At 42.7% G+C, this 16081-nt stretch overlaps 1 protein-coding gene across 1 annotated transcript in view; it reads right to left on the bottom strand.

Annotated features, from left to right (window-relative positions):
* LOC109303301 (gamma-aminobutyric acid receptor subunit gamma-3-like) overlaps positions 1 to 12869 on the bottom strand; it is a 128226-nt gene extending 115357 nt beyond the window's left edge. Inside the window, exons 1-2 of the mRNA XM_019525495.1 lie at positions 11980 to 12869; positions 6106 to 6254 (exon numbers count right to left, since the gene is read on the bottom strand). Coding sequence (XP_019381040.1) covers positions 6106 to 6254; positions 11980 to 12032 — 202 coding nt within the window. The 5' untranslated portion in view covers positions 12033 to 12869. The remainder of the gene's footprint in view (positions 1 to 6105; positions 6255 to 11979) is intronic.
* Between the last annotated feature and the right edge of the window lie 3212 nt (positions 12870 to 16081).

Here is a 16081-nt window from a genome sequence, read left to right as displayed (position 1 = left end):
TGTACTAGTGGAAGCCTCATGCCTGCTTGTTGTAGCAAAGAGGCTGCGTCTCAGTTTAGGGGAGGTGGAACTTTCCAACATGCTTCATGCTGTGTTTTGTAGCATCTTGTCTTTATAAAAATATATAAAGTATATATGTGTCTTCCTATATAAATTATATATTATAATATGCAATTATAATAAATAAAATTAAAATATATAAATGTATATATGTGTTTTCATATATACTTTCTATATTATAATATGCAATACAAGTATGAAATTGAAAAGAATCAATCAATGAATATAATAATAAAATAAAAGGGTATAGAAAGAAAGCAAAAGGTATTGTGGAATCCCACTTGCTAAATAGCAAGTAGGAAATCAATAGTAGTAGCCTTTGTTGTCTAATGCTGCTGAGCTTCTGGAAGATAGCTCAGTAACTGACACCAAGGCAGAAAGCAGGCCAGTTCAAACAATGCTGCCTTTTATGCTGTTTTTCCACCCCTCCCCCAGAGCACTGGCATTGAAAGGGACCTCAGGGAAGGATCACAGTCACTGGCCAGCTACACAGTCAATATCAGAGCAGTCCTTCCCCCCTCCTCCCCTTCCCTCTCCTTACTTTCTGTTTCCCTGCAGGTAAGCCCAGCTTCAGCTTTGAAACTGAAATTCCCTGTATTAAAATATGGTATTGAGTTACATAGGAGCATGGGTTACATACTGGAGATAAGGAAATTGTTTTTTGTTCCATAAAAAATTCAATGAAAAAAAATTAATTTCTGGTCTGATCAACATGAAATCAATAAAAAAAAAATCACAGGTTGATGTTGACCTGTTAGTTCATGTTAAATGCTATATCAGTGTGGGAGCACACCCCCCACGCTCCAGGATAGTCCCAATCAGAGACTGGCAAGAAGGAAAATGCCAGACTCCAAAAAGAAAATGGATGGCCCTTGTGGAGGGGTGGGGGCAGGAAGGCAGTCTGCTTCTCCCAGTATGGATGGAAGTAGCAAGCCAGCTTTAAAAGAAAGGCAGCAAACAGTTGGAGGCACCAAGGAATACCGGCAACAGAGAGATGCCGGGGAAGACCAGAGAAGACAGCCTTGCCTGCACACCAGGGAAGACCAGCAGTGGATCAGGCTATCTGGGGAAGACTGGCAAAGGCAGCTTTACTTGCATGCCAGAGAAGACTGGCACCAGCAGAACCAAGCTGGGGAAGACTAGGATCAGGGCAAGCAAGCCAGGGAAAACTGGCATGAGCTTGAAGTCCAAAAAGACAAAAGCAGCTGGTCGAGGGACCAGGACTGGTTTGGCATAGGCAGTCTACCCCAGACACCAAGCAGTCCAAGACCAGTCACTTGGAGAAAGGTCTAGCCAATGGGACACCAGAGCAGGACTCAGATCATAGCATTCTCCAAGGAGTCACATAACAAGACATAAATATATGAGACCAGAGAACATCAAATTGTGAGTTCTTTAATAACGCCATTTTCTTTATAAATTATAATAAGACTTTATTAAGTTAACTGGATGATTATTATTGACACAGAATTGACCTAAAAGGACTTTGAGCATGTATGATGTAACAGCTGGTTGGTGAACGGCCAGGGTGAAAAGGGAGGCTCAAGGAAACAGCCATTAGTCTTGCCTGAAATCCCTAACCTGTGGCAACTTCCCAGTCTAAGTAAAGAAAATCAAAGTCATGGCAGGTGAGAAGGGAGGCCTAGGAGACAGGCATAGATATTAAGATAAGCACTGGCTGTTGAACAAGGCCCAGAGGCAAAGACCAAAAAACTCGCATTGCGCCTGGTTGCACGCCACCAAAAGGGCACCGGTTACAATCTGCTTTACCATTGCATCACTGTCTTATGGTAGTTATCACATTAGCTAACAAGAGATAAGAATGGGCCTTCCTACTGTAGGCAATCCTTTTGTCAAGGTATAGGATGGCACTGAAAGTGTGCCAGAAAGCTTCTATAGTTGTTGGGTAACATAAACTCAGTGCCTTCGTTATGTAAGTGTTACAGTTTACTATTACTTGACCACATGTCTAGGTTGGGGGTAGGAGTTCTGCTGTCTATGTGCTTATTTCATGTTAATCCTTATTTTGTATGCAAAGTTTCTCCCACTGAAAGCCTTTCATTGTGGTAAGGTGACTGTTACCAAAAATAGAATGAACAGCATGTTATATTTTAGATATAAAATTATATTACAGAATGCAATGGCTCTGTCCATAAGAAGTTAAAAAAAATTACTTTTGAAACAATAACATTTTCTCTAAGAGTCCAAGATCAACTCTATCACATAAAAAAAATGAAATCTAAGTAAGATAGCAGTGTGAAACTAGCTTTCACTTGTTTGGAAGGTCATTCACAAGCTAAACTGTACATAAGCTAAGTGGGCATGATAATTTTATTTAAATAAACTAAATTGAAAGGAAATGTATTTTGGCATAGCTGTTGATCTACTACTTTTATGCAACACAGAACCAGGTTCTAACATCAGATGGAAAATTTAAGGAAATGGCAAAATCTGACCAATGAATGGAGGTTTGATGTGTGTCATGTTTTCTAGATCTCAGGCAATATTAAATCTCCTAAAACAGGGCCCATTATTTTTCATGCAATTAGGTTAATAAATATGAAGGGATAGCAGTTGTTCTTTGACTAAATGTCAGATCATAATCCAGAGTATGTGGGGGAGGGAATTGTCTGGTATGCACTCAGGGCTTGATGCAAAACCCACTGGAGGAAATGTATTGTTCCTGTCACTTCACTAGGCTTGAATCTGGCTCTTGAGCATCTGGCTTTGGAAGCACTGCAGAAAAGGTCTGCAGGCAAGATTGGATGCTCCTGTTCCCTGGGCCAGTTGGAGTTGGTGTGGTTAGCCACACAATTATACCCAGAAAGTGAGTAGGAAAGATGCAATCTTTCCTTGAAAAGTCATTTTTACTAAAGCTGTGGTGTAAGCTGTGAAATTTAAGAAGCTTTTCTTTCTTTTCAATTCAGAAAGTAATTATTGCTCTATGACATAATGGAAAACTGCCAAAAAACAACAGATAAAATCAATCTGCTACCCCACATGCTGTGGTATTTGTAGAGGAAAAAAACCCATGGACATGTTTGGCAGCAGGGCCAGACAATGACATCATTAGTTAGATGTTGCTTTGATTTTGAATCCCAACAATTTCCTTTACCTGTTTTGAAAGTATTAGCTCAGTAGTCCCCTGAAGTACCTGTAGTAGCTTTGCCTTATGTTTAGGTTGTACATTCAGGCTCATCTAAAACTTGAAGCACCCTATAGCTGCAAACGTGATGTCCTACCACTTTCATTCATGAGCGGTTAGCTTTGGAAAGAGAGTGATTCTACAATGCTTTCAAACACCAAATCTCTCGTGCTTTTAGACTGCCTATACATGTGCTCAGGAGTGAGGCGGGGGAGTGGCATTTTAATTAGAGCAGTTCCCAGAGAGCTCCTCCAACTAAAACGCCACAGCATCACATGTATTAAGTCCCCATTCAATGAGTTTTAGTTAAAGTGCTCCTGCAGCCATTTTGAAGTGCGGGGGACTTAATACACACGACATTGTGGCAATGCTAGAGCATTCTAACTAGAATGTGTCAGAGCTCATGTATAGGTCACTCAGTAAGGGATAGTATGCTGTTGTCTATGAAAGCTCATGCCCTGAACCGCTCAGGTTTCTAATCTTCCACCCAGCCCTGCCTTCTGCCTGATCTGGAAGTGGTGCCAGGCTGAAATACTAAATGGTTCAAGTCTGGTATGTGAACACTCAGATATCCTGGGCAGAATAAAAGACCATGGATGACTTCACTGTATGATTGGTGTGCTCTGCCATGCCACAAACCCTTGAAGTTTTCAAATAGAGGACCCTAAAGCTGGCTTCCTAAATCTGTAGTTAGTCATCTATGTAAGTGACCTAAATTCCAAATGCACAGAGCAAACAGAAAACTCCTATTGGCAGCAGGTTCTGGGTGCTCAGTGCTTTTGAAAAATCAGGCCATCTATGTAGAAGCCTAAGTTGAACCACCCATTTCTGAATATACTGACCAAGCATTTTGCATAAAATGGTGTTTGGTCATTGCTTTGTGGAGTAGCAGATTTGCTTTCAGCATTCAGAAAATGCTGAACTAACAAAAACCCCTTAAGGAGCAAGTTAATGTGTCCTTTTACAGGATTTAACCTTTGGTGTTTTCAATTAGCTTAATTTTGGCCTTAACAGTTTACTCAGTGGCATTACCTGCACTTCTGTAAAACTATTCTTAGTTAGTGTTCCAAACTGTGCATTTGTCTTTTATGCACCATGGTATCTAATGCACTTTTTCCTGGTTCCTTTATGCTACACATGCCTCAGATAAGGAAGAAAGTTTAGTGTTCTTCATTTATCTCTAGTCATAAATTGATATACCTTGAAGCTTGTGGTCATAATACTGAACTAGGCTTCAAAAGGCTTGAGCACAATACTGCAAGCTCTTTGTGTGACTGTGGGCAAGTGAGTCAATTTCTTATCTATTAAATGTCAATGTTACTTTTCTATATCACATGGCTGCTGTAGGAAGAAGTTTGTTCATGTCTGGGAGTGCTGCCAGGGGTCCTTATAAAAAATTACAGTAGATAAAGGTAGTGTTGCCAGGGATCCTTATAAAAATTACGGTAAATAAACTGCAACACTGAGCTGCAGAATCTCTCTCTGGTAACATACATGAGGTATTGTGTGATTTAACTATTTCAAATAGAAATTTATATAAATGCTGTTATTTTATTACATATAATTTTATTTTACTGATCATTTTAATGTACTGTTTTGGTAAAAAATGTAAATAAACTAGGTAAACTAAAACAAGATTTAAGAACAATTCAGAAGAGAAAAGCGCAATTATTTTATCAGTAAATAATCTTTCACTGTTTTGGAAAATGTGTTGCAACTACTCTTAAGGAAACTGGTACTAAGATTCTGGAGGATTATCTTGTGCCATGTGGACATAACCATAATTTATCCTCTTCATTCAAGTTCGTGATGTGAGGACATGGAGTACAGAGTCAAATAAAGTATCTTTCCTCAAACTTCTTGCAGATGTTAATGCTGACTGGGAACTATGTTACCCTTAGGATTTAGAAAAAAATTTACCCCATCAGGTATTGAAGATTATCCAAATCTAGTCTGACAAATTAGCATGATGAAAAGATAACACAGATATCAAACAGATGTCAAACATGGTCCCTGAGTACAGTAAAACAAAATGATTAAAAGGTTCCTTCTAGCTATTCTATTAGTATTAGGTAGATTTGCTGGTATTGTACTAGAGTCTAACTGGTTGGCACCCATTAAATAAATAAGAGTTGTCTGCAGCCTCATCCTGCTTGCCTCAAATCTCATCGGACCACTAGCTGGTAAAATAATGTGCTTGCTGTCACCCGAGTTCTGTTTTGTTCATGATCCCTCACTTCTCTAAAAATATATTAATAGCACATTATGCAAACTGGCCACACAATCCAGTGGAGAATTACTCTAAAAGAATTAGGGGTAAAATTCTGCCATAAATTCTGCCACACCAAGGTTGAATTATAGTGTAAATAACATTAGTTAGGTTTTGTCAGTCCATCTTTTTCCCAAGACAGCCGGATGCTGAAGACAAACAAGTTATTATCTGTTCCCCTGTCATCCCGTGTTACTTCTATCCTTCATTGGGGTGCACAGAGCTGTGGGCTCAGAGGGGGGTGGGTTGTTTGGGATTTTCTTTGCTTTGCTCACCTGCCTTGTTCAGAAATAAGTCTATTTCTGATTTTTCCAATGACCTGCCAAGAGATCTGGTAGGCTAGCCATATAGACTTCTTGTCCTTCAACCTGCCCATGTTTAAAATAGCCCTGACTGTATTAAGATGTCTTCAACAGTCCAGTGAGAAACAGCATTTACAAATTGCCATGAGATGCTGCCATTAAACATCTGCATTAGAATTCTAGGGCTGAACTTTCCCAAACTCTGAAAAAATTTCATTCCTAATCTTAGTGTTGTGCACACAACCCAGAGTCATAGAAACACAAAATAATAGCATCTGTTTACTCTTTTATCTTTTCTCTCCTATAAAGAAAAAAGAGAGAGCACTTACTTCCAATATCTGGCCGTAGTTTTTTGTCATATTCTCTCAGCAACTTGTTTAGTATGAGAGTCACATCTGTGTCTTGTGTTTTGGGAGCTAATACCCATTTCTGGTTAGCTGTTACATCTTCATATTCATCCTCTTCAACTTTCCTAGAACTGCGTTAAAAAAATTAGATGTTATCTTTTAAGAATTCAGTCCAAATTTATATTGTCACAAAATTGCCTCAGACACTTGAAAAAGTTTTGGAGTTCTTGTTGCAGAACAGCTACCAATTTCTTTGAATTTTGTTAAAGGATGTGCTGTTATTGATAAAAGTATATAGGACACTAAATGTATAAGTCATCTTCTACCATTATGTCCAAGTGGAACTTTAAGATGTGAATTAATGCAGGTATCAAACTACGTCTATCCCCTCTTCTTTCTCCCCAGCATGCACATTCACATACTCATACATACATTCAACCTACCTATAGTTGTTAACTTGTCAGATTCCCATGGTAAGTGAATATCCTGCAGTATTATCATATGACTTTTTCAACACAACTGATTCATCTCCTGCACAGCAGGCTAATAAGAATATTAAAAATTCAGATCTTTTAATACTTACTGATCATTTCATCCTATTAATAAATTATTATATTCTCAGTGCTTTTAAAATTCAGAACCTAATGTCATACAGGGCTTAGAATTAAGAACTTGCTTCTTGAGTGTAATATGGATTACCACAAGCACATAAATACATTGCGTAAGTCAGTTTGAATCTCAGAATCAAAGCCTTACACTTTTAATGATACTTTTCTACAGTTCCATTCCAGGGGGATTTTGAAAGCTAAAATTCTTCTTTCTTTAAGAGCTGGATTATCCGTATTTTATGATTATAATAATAAAATAAGATAATAACTAGTCAGCTAGTGCAGGATGTGACTGCCCAGTTAATGCAGCTTTCACATGTAGGAAACTGTTTTTGCCAGTGTAGCTCCTTCCCAAGTGCAAGGCAAAGAGTTGAGCTTAATTTATGAAGCTTTTAACAGTTTGGGTCCTTAGTATCTTGGCGTCTACTTCTACCTGATCCCTCAAGAACATCTGGGATGCTCAAATTGACAAGAAATGTACACGAAGGATAGAGGGAGGGTAATATCTGTGCCTTCTACCTTACAGGTTGCCCTTCTGATCTGATGCTATTTTGCACAGATGAAAACGACTGCACAAGAACAAGAATATATGTAAGAATAGCTCTATCTTTCCCAGTATGCCATGTCACCCAGTGATGGAGTGCTGAAAAGGAAATAGAACTAGGTATGACCAGGGTTGTTTTGTTTTTACTGTTCCTCTCACTTGCAGTCTGCCGCATGTAGGGTCAAAGAAGTTCTGATCCAAAGGCTGTATCCCTAACTGCCATGCTCAATAGCTACTGATATCCCTTTCCTCCAATAATGTGTTCAGTCCCTTTTTTGAATCTGGCTAATTTGTCAGCTTCCACAATATCTGGTTGCAGTGAGACCTATACTGTAATTATGTGCAGTGTGAAAAATAATTTCCTTTTGTTAGTTTTAAACATACTACCTGCTAGTTTAATTTTGTGACCCCCTAGTTCTTGTGTTGAGAAAGAGTAAATAATAAATCCCAGTTTGCTTTCTCTTCACTGTTTAATAACTTATAAACACTTACCATGTCTCCCTCAAGCATCTCTTTTCTAAACTTCGTAAGTCTAGCTTCTTTAGTCTCTCTCCTCATAGGGGAGCCCCTGCATACCACCAGTCAACCTTGTTGCCCTTCTCTGGACTTTCTCTAGTTCTTTTATATCCTTGAGATGTAGGGACCAGAATTGGACACAGTATTCAAGGTATAGATTTATAAAGAGGCATGATGATACTTTCAATTTAATTTACAATTCTCTTCTTAATAATTCCTACATTTTTATTTTATTTTATTTATTTGCCTTTTTGATGACTGCTGAGCACTGAGCTGGTGTTTTTAGCAAGCTGTCCACAATGACTCCCAGACCTCTTTCCTGTGTAGTAACAGTTAATGAAGAGCCCACCATACTGTAGGTATAGTTTGGGTTATTTTTGCCAAGGTGCATCACTTTACACTTATCTACATTGAACTGCACCTGCCGTTTAATTGCCCATTTGCTCAAATGTGCCAGATCCTTTTGTAGTTCCTCATAGTCTGCCTTGGTCTTTACCACTTTGCATAATTTTACGTCATCCACAAGTTTGGCCTCCTTGCTACTCCCCCTTTTCCAGACCATTTATGAATATGTTAAACAGCACTGGTCCCAACATGGATCCCTGGGGGACCCCAGTGTTTACTACTTTCCAGCCTAAAAACTAACCACTTATTCTCCATGGCTTTGTGCCTTGAGTATAAAATTCATGGTTCTTGTCCACACCAAGGATCTGCTCAAGTCAAAGTTCAGTTTTCACTGCAAGCATTGACCAGGCTTTAGACCCTTGGCCTTGCTCTTCCCCGTCTCCCAGTGCCAATTTGTTTATTTTCTAGGCACCTTGCTACTTTTATAAATTAACTTGGGGTTTTCACTGAGTTAATTTTGGAGTTTGTTTCTCCTTTGGTAGGTGTTACAGTACTTTGCATTCCCTCTCCCCTTCTCTCTCTCTCATGTACATTCACCCACCAACAATGATACTTTATTCTTATTTTGTATATGCATTTTAAATATGCCTGGATTGCTTGTTACAGGCATGCAGTGGTGCACCATGGGTCTATGGCACCGGGGAGCCAATGCTTCCATATATGTCCTCCACATCTGCTGCCAAGCAGGATGGGGAGGAGGGGGGATTCCTCAGCATCCAATCATCAAGCCTGGAAACCCCAGGAATGAATCCAGAAGTGGTGCCGGGGGACCAAGTACCCCTAGAGGACCCAGCCTCTGCCCCCCTCCCCAGCCAGTGCCCGAGGGCATGGCCCACCCGTCCCCCCGTCAATACACCAGTGCAGGCATGCCATATAAATGGGGTAAAAATACACATAAGAAATTAAGTTGTTCTTTTAGGATCCTTTTTGAGGCTTTTGCAAAGAATAAGCCGAATGTAAAGAACTTATTTCTTGATTATGGAATCTATATAAAAACATTTCTAAATGGAGGCACTGAGAGTCCTTTGTGTGGAAAGCTTGTAGGATCACATGTGAATAGTTAAGAACTGAATGGGAGTATGTTTGAAAGGATGAAAGTTTATTTTGTGGTGCATAAGCTGCAATTTTCAGATCATCTTGCTCATGTGTCACTCAATCTAAGATATTTTCTTTTCTTTTGAGTCTTGTGATAAGCCACATATTTGCAATGCTATAATTCATTGAACTGCTTGGAAAGAATGCATCATTTAGATATACATGGCTTGTGTCCCATAACTAACAACCTGCATGGTTGGGTGAATGTGAGCCAAGGACCAGCTAAATTCTGGCCTGAGCTGCACCATTGGAACTACCCTGCAGCTGCAGGAGTTTCAATGAGGACTGAATTAATTTAATCCTCTCAGTGTTATAAAATAGTTTACACATTAGTTTGCAGGTTCCTTAAAACCAATAATCAACAAAAATCGGATAATTGCCAAGTCTTTTAAATCTTCTCCCTTCAGTGGATTGCTTCCCACAGAGCTTCACCCTGGAGGTTTTGTGTGCCTAACTAGGTGCTTGATTGCAACTGGGGGTGGAGAGAGGTGGCTAAAATTATTCAAAGTAATCTATGCTAACTACAGTGATGTACATTATGTAAATTTTTTGCAAGCAATTTATTACCTCCCTTGTTTGCCTCTGAACAATTAAGGTCTTACTAAGCTTTAAGGCTGCAGTTTCACTGCTTAGTTCTCACTTCTAGGAGTGACAGCCATATTCCCAGACCTTCAGCCTTTTCGACATTTACAGGAAAATTGGGACGCAATCCTTGGCATTTAGGAAATAGGCAGAAGACCTGTCAGCCTTCCAAATCCTCATTAGGTAACACAGGCTTTATTATGAAAAGACAAAAGTGAGGTGCACAAGGAACACAACAGAGAAGCTTGAAACCAGTGTGTGCAATGATCTCTTGGCAAGTGGTACAGTTTTCTCTAGCCTCAATTCAGAGATCTTGCATTTCAGACCTTAATACTTGTCAGTCATAATCAAAGGGGTAGATCTGGAATTTTTTGGGATGGAGGAAAAATTGAACATCCAGTGAGGCAGTACTACTACAGCATAAGGGGAACTAAGAGGGAAGCACTGGCACACAGACTGGGGAAAAAAAATCTAATTGTCCACATAACCAGGAATTTGCATCTCAGTGCTTGAAAATGATTAGGAAAGAGATTTTCTGCTTGTGGGGTGGGGGGGAGAGGAAGAGAGGAAGCAAATTAACTCTAAACTTTATCTTTTTCACTTCACTGCAGCTGCTCTGTTAGGGAGGGATTCCTCTGGCTGGGTTCCCTGCAGTTATTATGTAGGAGACTTAATGGTCTTCAAGAATGGTATCCAATGAGAAATGCTGGGTTTGGCTTGAGTTTACAGTATTTGGTATCCAGATAGATGTAAATGCTGGGGCATCTCCTCACAGGAGCTGGGAGGAGGAGTTTTTGATGTCTGGGTTGTTTTTTTGTTTTGGTTTGATTTTTTTTGGGGGGGGGTTGCTTTTCTTTCACCTTTCCTTCCTCAGCACCCACCCCCCAACCCTCCGGCAGGTCCTAACAATTGATCTATGGTGTAAGAAGTGGGAAATCATTTACATTTTTGACACATCTTCATTTTATTCAAAAGCTCAATAACAAGGTAGCTTCCCTCACTTAAAGACTTGGTCCTTGGAGCTGCTGGAAGGCCCAGTCCTGAGTAATTTACTCCTTCAGTGCTGCATCCCACTTGAATGCAACTCGGGTGAGGTAGGGATTATCCCTAGGAAGTAAAAAGGTGGGGTGGGGGGGGTCGGGGAGGGGAGAGGTTCCTGGGGACCCACAGAGGTAATCTCAGAACATTTCCCAGGGTGGCATTTCCACAGTGAGATTTCCAGCAGAGATATTTCCATGATTGTTTTAGATAAACACCCCCAGAGGAGATTGCTGTTTTGATCCAAGCACCAAAGGATCGCTGTGATCCTTCTGAGAAATCAGCATCGCAGGAGATTCAAAGGACTTTTTGCAGTGCCCCTTTGGTGACTTGGAGCTTGGGCTTGCCTGCTCTCCTAGACTGACCTCACTTGCCTGCAGGTAGAGCATCCTGCCTTTGCTTTCCCAAGCTTTATGCCTTCTCAAATCCTGGAGCCAAGGATTTTGAAGGCTAACCTAAGGGAGGGGAAAAACAACCCCCCCCCCCACATCTTGGTTCAGTGTCATCCCTGACCTAGTCAGACAATACCTGGTACAGGAAAGGAACTGCAACGTGTCTATTAAGTGGGAACAGCTGCACAAGCAATCCGGTTAGCCAGCCCTGGCACCCCAGCCCTGCTTTAGTGCCGTGTCAGTAAGCGTTGGCAAGGCTGGGTTAATTCCCTAAAGTGAGAAGTAAGGAAAAAACTTTTCTGCGAAGCCAGGTAAGGTGGAAAGGCGTTATCGAAGCTCGGAGCCTAACGAGCTTCAGGCACTAAGTGGCGACCCTGAGCCTAGCAATAAGAATATAAAACCCGGCTTGGAGGGTAATTCCCTGTCTGCGGAGGAGTTGGAGACCCACTGCCTGGTGTAAACCAGGCTAACGCTATTGCAGAGCATCATGGGGGTAAAAATGAAAGGAGAGCGCACCCTGATGTGCTTCTCGCACTAAGTACCTTGCAAACTCTCCGGGGGGGCGGGGGTGACAGTCCAGCATGAGACACACACATCATACTGGTGGGGAAAAAGAAAACACCCCCCCTCCCCTCCATCATCCCCAAACTAGAAGCAGCGCACAGGGCAGACTTACCAGGCTTGGAATACAGAGAGGAGGAAGAAAGCCACTAGAAGCTTAGCTGACATGATCTGAGCCGCTCCGGCCAGGTAAAAGGTGCAGTTGACTGGAGAAGGATAAACGCGATATATACGTTGCAGGAATATTCACCCGGGGGAGAGGAGGGGAATAGCATGAAGCTCTTGTCCTCTTCTCCTGGGCTCTCGAAGAGGATATCCCCCTTTAAAGTGCTCCAGAAAAGCCCCAAGGAGGTCCGTCCAGCTCCAGGTATAAATCAGGCTCCACGGTGTGACAGGTGTTCAGCAGCTCCGGCGCTCCAGCCCTTTCTCCCCCCCGCCGGCAATGAATTGTCTGGAGGAAGGACGCGGCCCCTCCTGCTTCCCAGAATGGCATTAGCCAGGCACCTTAGGTTGCGTACGGCCAGAGCCCCGCCAGAACAACAGGCGGAAAAAGTGGAGCACCAATCCCCCCAGCGGATCACCTACCCCGGCCCCGGCACTGCAGCGCGGCGCGAGAGCCCGGGCGGAGAGGAGAGATGGACGTGGAGCGGCACCCTGCCTCCTATCACTGACCAACAGGTACCCGGGTGGTCCAACAGGAGCAGGTGTCCGAGCAGCCTTCCCCCACCCCCTTCCGTAACAATGCACACAAGGAGAAGGGGGGAGGAGGAGAATCCCCGGTGCAATTAGAGGACAGGCGTCAGGGGCAATTTCTCCTAGGGAGCTGCTCTGCCTGGGCTCGATCCATCCCCACTAGCAGGGACCCATCCCCTTTGGTTTGCTCCTCACAAGGAAAAGCGCCTTGACAGCTGCTGAGGGGCGGTAGAAGAGCCAGCCGGGCGCTTCATCGCTGTGCATTGCCTGGCACTCGCGGGGAGGTCTCTCCCCATTGCAATCAGGAGGAGGGTGGCACCGATCCCGAGGCTGCCACGTCCGGGTCCCCAGACGCCCGAGGGGAGGAGAGCCCGATAATGCAGTCCTGCTGGGAGGGAATTCCAGGATAATTAGCCCAAGCGGGCATCCAGAGTGCCTACTTGACAACTGTGGTCCCAAATGGGCCGGCTGATTGCCCATTCAGAGCTATCGGAGGTGATTAGAGGTGGTTTAGATGTTGGAGCGGATAACACAGCAGACAGCCCAGCTTTAAAAAAAGAAAGACTTTTCCAGTGGGTACTTCTAAACTATTTATTTTCTGCTGGTAGGAAATGAGGGTTGGGAAATAAGACTGACCCAAAATGTATTCAAGCCAAGTAACAATCTGAACACCCTATATTAGTATACTGCCTTTAAAGTGGTTTTATTGACTTCCCTAGCTTTTTTACTACCCGTATCCAAGTAACAGCCATCTCCCCCACTACTTCAGAGTGCAAACCAAGACAGCGCTGTGATTTACGCAAACACATAGATAAAAAAAAAATGTCCCGTACAAGTTTGTTCGGGTGCGAAAGTCAAATGTTAAAGCCTGATCCCTTCTTTTCCCTCTTAAAGGGCTTTCCAAATGTCCATTAAGTGCAAAACAGAGTTACGCATACAATTGCAATCTTGCGATTAGAATAGCCTATATATGAAGTCTAAAAGTAGTTATTTACAGAGAGAGAAGGATTTCTGTGCCCTAAGTTATTTATTGCTTGAATGCTACAGATTAGAGGAAATCCGACATGATCTAGGCAATTAATTCCAGTGATGCACATTTATTGGAAAGGACACTTCCAGTTAACAGATTATTTAGTAGTTTTCTCTTTTCTGTTGACTTTACCCCATTGCAATTAATGTAAATTAATACTAATCACCTGTTATATAAAACGTGCATAGCTCTTATGTCGCCAGTAGGGGAACCCAGTGCAACTGTAGACGTGTGTGTGTGTGTAAAATGAGGGGAGGGGGGAGATCAGAAGTTCAAATGTAGGCTCTTTTTTATTGCCGGGCCCTTACAATTCATAATGCCTATGTTGAGGTTTTCCTTTGAAATGTTTATTCAAATGAAAACCCTACTTTTGTAATGGCTTGACGTGCTTCGTTTGCAAGGTTTCATGAATTTTAGGCATCTTTTTTTCTTTCCAGATCAGTAACCGTCTTCCTGGTGTGTGAAGCCAATTAAGACAGAGGGTGTAAGTGCATGTTGTGGCGGGAAAGTATTTAACAGCGTCGCGTAAACTCACTGAAGGAAACAATTGCTCTCTTAAGAGCAAGGGGAATATGGGCTTTCCTTCACCATGAGATCATGTAGCAGGTTTTATACAAGTATTCAGGCTCTCTGATTTGTCTTCCCTGTTGAAATAAAACGATACGGTTAAAGTTCACTTTAGCAAAGTCCAGCATAAAGTCACCGACGATTTTGAAAGAGTAGCAAGCAAGTTACAATGTCCAGCAACAGTTTTTCCAGCTCGGTCAAGAGGAGAAACAAAGCAAAAAAAGAGTGCTCTAGCAAGACCGTACTTGGTTGCCTATGAAAGCAGACAGACTGCACGGCAAATCGTTTACTGGAGCTGGTATACAGTTATCTGCAATTGTTAGCAGCAGGGGAGTCGGGAAAAGCTCGTGAGAGGTCTTTCTGGCCTGGCCCAGATAAATGAGATCACCGCCACACACAAGGAAATGAAACCTTGCTTCTGCCAGCTGCACAACAAAAGTGGAAGGGGTTTCCCATTGTCCCTCCTATGTGCGCATGCGCGCTTTCAGCTCGGCGCCCCCCGAAGCTCCCCGTTTCAGCACCCGGGATGTGGACAGCGCCCGGAGCGCCCAGGAGAGCGACGCCCGCCCTGGCACTGCCCCACCCCCTGAGCCCAGGCAGGCAGGACAGATGGCTCCGTGGTACAGGCACTAAATACACCCTGAGGGGAAAAAACCCTAGGAGGAAACCAGTCCTTTCAAAAGAATAATACAGAGCTTCAGTGTCCGCCTTGCTTTGGAGCAGGGCTGAGATGTACACGGATTTCACCCTGTTCCAGATGCAGGACGCGTTCCTGAATGGCTCTGTCCTACTCGCTGGCAGGGAGATGAGGTCCCGCTGTGTTGCTTTCTTCTCCTGGCAAGGAAGAGCTGCTACTTGCACGGCTCTTCCTTGGCTGCGAGATCCTCTGGCGGCTGATCGGAGAAATACGTATCCGAAAGTGTTTGCTTGTTTTCCCTTTGCAGCCAGATTTAGCTGGAGAGGGGCAAGCCGCGTGTAGTGCTGTAGGTAGGAGATGTGTCATCCACCTCAGTGCTTCCAGAAGTGGCTTCTAGCAGCTTTTTGGACAACTGTGGTTTCAGAGTGGGATTTTTCTGTCCACTACGAAAGTGTATGAAGGGTAGTCAATTAAAATGACAAGGAAGCAGCAGGGTGCTGAGGAGCAATTCCACTGACTGCCCTTCCCAGAGCCTTGAGATTTTGGCACAGGTTGCCTTAAAAACATCATAAAGGCACTTAAAATGGGAGCCATCGTTAGTTAAGGGGTGTTAAACTATCATAATACCTTCTAAACCTTTCAAAGTTATACCATACCAAGAGGAGGACCAATCTCTGACACTAATCAAGTGCTAATCCATTGAGACGCCTTTGATACTGCATAGCCCTGAAGTCCATAGCTAGTGGTTTCCACCTGAAAATGTTACAGGCCAGCTATTTGTGGTTTCCAGGACAATGCATGCATTCCAAAGTGCAAAGAAAATGAGATATTTGAGCACTGCCATAGATAACAACTGTAACAGCAGCCACACTGGCTGTTTTCTGTAAAATTTTTCCAATATAGCAGAGGAAGCAGCTTGTCTGAGGTAATGCCTTACCTATGGTTTCTATTTCAGCACTGTCACTGGCTGCAGCTTGTCCCTGTAAGAGGACACTGAAGACCTGATTTGTCATTGCCTTCCCCTAGCATTGCTCTAGTAATTCCGTGGCCTCAGCTGATCAAAATCACTGAAATTGCGGCAACCTGGAGTAAAGGAGTGGTAAATCAGTCTCTTATTTTTCCTATTCTTCCCTGAATTAAATATACAAGACCTGCTAACTAGGATTATGCAACTGAAAGCAACCTACTGGACCCCAAGCATTTCCCAAAATTGCCATGTTGCACCCTCACACACAGCTACATGGCACAAATTCAGGAACAAATAGCACAGATCCAGGTAAAAGCAGGCAA

This window comes from Gavialis gangeticus, unplaced genomic scaffold, assembly GCF_001723915.1.
Source record: "Gavialis gangeticus isolate Ggan-Ray unplaced genomic scaffold, GavGan_comp1, whole genome shotgun sequence".
Lineage (NCBI taxonomy): Eukaryota > Metazoa > Chordata > Crocodylia > Gavialidae > Gavialis > Gavialis gangeticus.
This window is presented reverse-complemented; position numbering and strand designations above follow the sequence as displayed.